The sequence below is a fragment of the Cebus imitator genome, unplaced genomic scaffold, assembly GCF_001604975.1.
Source record: "Cebus imitator isolate Cc_AM_T3 unplaced genomic scaffold, Cebus_imitator-1.0 Scaffold70, whole genome shotgun sequence".
NCBI classification, from domain to species: domain Eukaryota; kingdom Metazoa; phylum Chordata; class Mammalia; order Primates; family Cebidae; genus Cebus; species Cebus imitator.
The window spans coordinates 2,884,241-2,888,764 of NW_016107385.1; the positions used below are offsets into that span (position 1 = coordinate 2,884,241).

The following is a 4,524-nucleotide window of genomic DNA, read 5'->3' on the forward strand; positions in this document are numbered from 1 at the left end:
AAAAAAAAAAGATAAAGGATACAAACTCAGACAATGGCCAGGATTTTTATTTTTTATTTATTTATTTTTTTTGAGACAGGTTCCCACTATGTCACCCAGGCTGGAGTGCAGTGGCTTGATCTCAGCTTACTGCAGCCTTGACCTCCCTGGCTCAAGCAATCCTCTGGCCTCAGCCGTCCCCCTTGCCACCCCCCCAGTATCTGGGACTAGAGGCATGCACCACCATGCCAGACTAATTTTTGTATTTTTTGTAGAGCCAGGCTTTCACCATGTTGCCCAGGCTGGGCTCAAACTCCTGGGCTCAAGAGATCCTCATGCTTCTGCCTCCCAACAGGCTCGGATTATAGGCACTGAGCCAGTGTCCCCAGTCCTTAAATTTTTGTATGTGTTTCATGTTCACAGTTTTTAAAAATACTAGTTTTCAAAAGCTCATTTAAAAAAATAAAAGTCCCCTGTCCCTCCTATCCCCATTCCCAATCCCAGGACAAAACCACTTTTGAATCTTTAAGGAGCTTCTTTTGGTAATTCACTTCATGCCTCTAAGTGACATGCTTACTTATTGATTTAATTGTATGTTTGTTTGGGTTTTTTTGACAGAATCTCTGTCACCCAGGCTGGAGTGTAGTGGCACAATCTGGACTCACTGCAGCCTCCACCTCCCGGGTTCAAGCAATTATTCTTTCTCAGCCTACCAAGTAGCTGGGAGTATAGGCACACACGACCACGCTGGCCAATTTTTGTATTTTTAGTAGAGACGGGGGTTTGACCATATTGGCCAGGCTGGTCTTGAACCCCTGACCTCATGATGCACCCGCCTCAGTCTCCCAAAATGCGGGGATTACAGGCATGAGCTACCGCGCCCGGACCAAGGACAGTTCTTTATATACATTTGATTTATGAAAATTTATGGCCATACTTTTTTTACTTCCTCTGGCCAGCCCTGTCCATGGGCCAGTGTTTGGGAGCTCTGGAATCAGGTGCTGCAGAGCCCCATCCACATTCCTGGCTGTCCCCAGCCCCTGCCCACACTTGGTACCCAGAGCCCACAGCTATGCTAGTGCCAACTGGGAGCTCTCCTCTTCCTGTGTGCTCTACCTGGTTACTTTTGCAGGGACCATTGCAGAATTCAGCCTCTCCCTCACCCGCCACCCACCCACTCTCAGAGGCTAGCCTGGTATCTCTTAAATATTTCTTGGATCTTCAACATCCTGCCAACTTGCCTCCCTTCTTCCAGGCCATGCCCCTCAACCCTTCCTCTACACTGAACCAGTGAACTATCAAGCTCCCCTAAAAATTCTTCAGTGGCTGCCAGCACCTATAATATCTAAGGCTTGGCAAGGCAAATATGACTCTAATCTCCCTGGGCCTTCCCCTTCTGCTGCTTTCCTCCTTCCCTGCTGAATGTTCGTGTTCTTGTTGCAAGGATTCCTCACTGCTGTGTTTCTTTTTTTTTTTTTTAATTGCATTTTAGGTTTTGGGGTACATGTGAAGAACATGCAAGATTGTTGCATAGGTACACACATAGCAGTGTGATTTGCTGCCTTCCTCCCCTTCACCTATATCTGGCATTTCTCCCCGTGCTCTCTCTCCCCAACTCCCCACCCCACACTGTCCCTCCCCTATTTCCCTGCGAAAGACCCTAGTGTGTGATGCTTCCCTCCCTGTGTCCATGTGTTCTCATCGTTCAACACCCACCTATGAGTGAGAACATGTGGTGTTTGATTTTCTGTCCTTGTGTCAGTTTGCTGAGAATGATGGCTTCCAGGTTCATCCATGTCTCTACAAAGGACATGAAACTCATCATTTTTTATGGCTGCATAGTATTCCATGGTGTATATGTGTCACATTTACCCTGTCCAGTCTGTCATCGATGGGCATTTGGGTTGGTTCCAGGTCTTTGCTACTGTAAACAGTGCTGCAGTGAACATTTGTGTGCATATGTCCTTATAGTAGAACGATTTATAATCCTTTGGATGTATACCCAGTAATGTGATTGCTGGCAAATAGAATTTCTATTTCTAGGTCCTTGAGGAATCGCTATACTGTCTTCCACAATGGTTGAACTAATTTACACTCCCACCAACAGTGTAAAAAAAAATATGGAATGCTTCACGAATTTGCGTGTCATCCTTGCGCAGGGGCCATGCTAATCTCTGTGTCATTCCAATTTTAGTATATGTGCTTCTGAAGCAAGCACACTGCTGTATTTCTTACCCCTGTGCCTTTGGCCCAGCTGGTCTGGGACAGCTTGGGAAGTCCTTCCAGCCCTTAAACTTTTCTCTTGCTTCCTCATCTCTAAAGCTTTAAGCCAGGGCCTGCCTCCTTCAGGAAGACCTCCCTTCCCCAACCATTTCTTGCTCCCCTGTCTTCATGTCACCCACCCTGGATGGGTCCCCTTCCTCCTTCTCCCTGGGCATATCTACACTGATGGGCTTGCCACACAGTTGTGTTTATTCCACAAGAGTCTGTTTCCCCGGCATTAGGCAGGCTATGAACTTGAGGGCCAGGACTGTGATTTTTTTTTTTTTTTTTTCTTTTTTGAGACAGAGTCTCACTCCGTCTTGCCCAGGCTGGAGTGCAGTGCAATGGCGCGATCTCGGCTCACTGCCACCTCCGCTTCCCAGGTCAAGCAGTTCTCTGCCTCAGCCTCCTGAGTAGCTGGGATTATAGGCACCCGCCACCACGCCCAGTTAATTAGGACCATGATTTAACTGTCTTTACATGATCACCATCCAGCACAGTTCCTAACATGTAATAGGTGTACAACAAATGTTTACTGAAACAGTAGATGAGTAGTCACATGACACTTAGCTCACATTTTGCTGGCATACAGTTTTTTTGGGTATATGGTGCTCTCTGAGTGTATTATACTATCTTTGAGGTCAAAGACCATCTCTTACTTATCTGAACCCTCCCAATAGCACCCAGGGCTCACAGTAAGTGCTCAGTGGCTATGTTCATCCTGAATGAGTGAAATGACAGGTGGGCCAGAGCCCTGGCCTAATCCCAGCATTGGCAGAAACAGCAGGGCCAGCCGGCTTTGCCTGGCCCTGTTTTCTCCAGGCCTTCCCACCCTGGAGTGGCTGGGGCCCAGCTGCAGAAGGGAGGCCCTCACCCCCCATACTCCTCTGACCCACTCAGAGACAGAAGAAGGAAGCTGTGATAAAAGACCGTGACCCCCTCCTCTGCCAGCTGAGGATGAGAAAGGGAGCTGGATGGGGAAAGGGGCAGAGCAGAAGCACACACCATCTGTGTTCTTGTGTAAAATACATGGTATATATGGGAGAGTATGTAACATGCACATATGCAGTGTGAAAAAAAATAAACTCCTGTGTACCCAACATGCAGGTCAATGAAGAGTATTCCAAGCCCATGTGCTCCTCCTTGACACATTTGCCCCAAGAGAGCCTCCACCTTGAATTTGATGATAATCCTCCCCTTACCTTTTTTTTTTTTTTTTTTTTTTTTTAATTAGATGGGGTTTCACCATGATGGCCAGGCTGGTCTTGAACTCCTGACCTCAGGTGATCCACTCACCTCAGCCTCCCAAAGTGCTAGGATTACAAGCGTGAGCCACCACGCCCGGCTCCTCCCCTTACCTTTCTTGATGGCTTCCTGCCTCTGTATAGATCCCTGAACAATATTAAGTAGCCTGATTTCCAACTTTCTATAGCTGGATTCATACCATATATATATATTCTTCCATGTCTTGCTTTTTCATTCATTATATAGGTTTTGTTTTCTTGTTTTTTTGTTTTGTTTTGAAACAGGGTCTCACTCTGTTCATGATCACAGCTCACTACAGCCTCAACCTCCTGGGCTCAAGCCATCCTCCCACCTGGGCCTCCAAGGTAACTGGGATTACAGGGGTGTGCTATGATGCTCAGCTAATTTTTGTATTTTTTGTAGGGATTGGGTTTCACCATGTTGCCCAGGCTGGTCTCAAACTCCTGGGCTTAAGGGATCTGCCTGCCTTGGGCTCCTGAAGTGGCCTCCATGCCTAGTTCTTTTGAATTTTTTATTGTTTTTGAGACAGGGCCTCACTTTGTCACCCAGTCTGGAGTGTAGCGGCACAGTCATGACTAACTACAGCCTTGACCTCCCAGGCTCAAGTGATTCTCCCACCTCATCCTCTCCAGTAGCTGGGATTGTAGACCCAGTTCAGCTATTTCTTTATTTTCTTAAATGTTTGTAGAGACAGGGTCTCACCATGTTGCCCAAGCTGGTCTCCTAAGCTCAAGTCATCTTCCTGCTTCGGCCTCCCAAAGTGCTGGGATTACAGGTGTGAGCCACAGCACCCAGCCTCATTCATGTTAATGAGCAGGACTGTAATCCCTTCCATTTTTTTTCCCCATAATGTGGAAATATAACAATTTAATTGTCCATTCTACTGTTGATGGACATTTGGGCTGTTTCTAGTTTGGGGCTATTCTAAATATTCCTGGCCAGACGCAGTGGCTCATGCCTATAATCCCAGCACTTTGGGAGGTGAGGCGGGTGAGTCACCTGAGGTCAGGAGTTTGA

General features: G+C 47.1%; 1 protein-coding gene and 1 non-coding gene across 2 annotated transcripts in view; one reads left to right on the forward strand and one right to left on the reverse strand.

Annotated features, from left to right (window-relative positions):
- IVD (isovaleryl-CoA dehydrogenase) overlaps positions 1-4,524 on the forward strand; it is a 34,379-nt gene that overhangs the window by 19,960 nt on the left and 9,895 nt on the right. The window contains exon 12 of the mRNA XM_037739423.1: positions 1,235-1,304. Within this exon, the coding sequence (XP_037595351.1) occupies positions 1,235-1,304 (70 nt within the window). The remainder of the gene's footprint in view (positions 1-1,234; positions 1,305-4,524) is intronic.
- Positions 2,094-2,197, reverse strand: LOC119471711. The gene has a single exon (XR_005200775.1). It is a non-coding gene; the product is annotated as a U6 spliceosomal RNA (small nuclear RNA).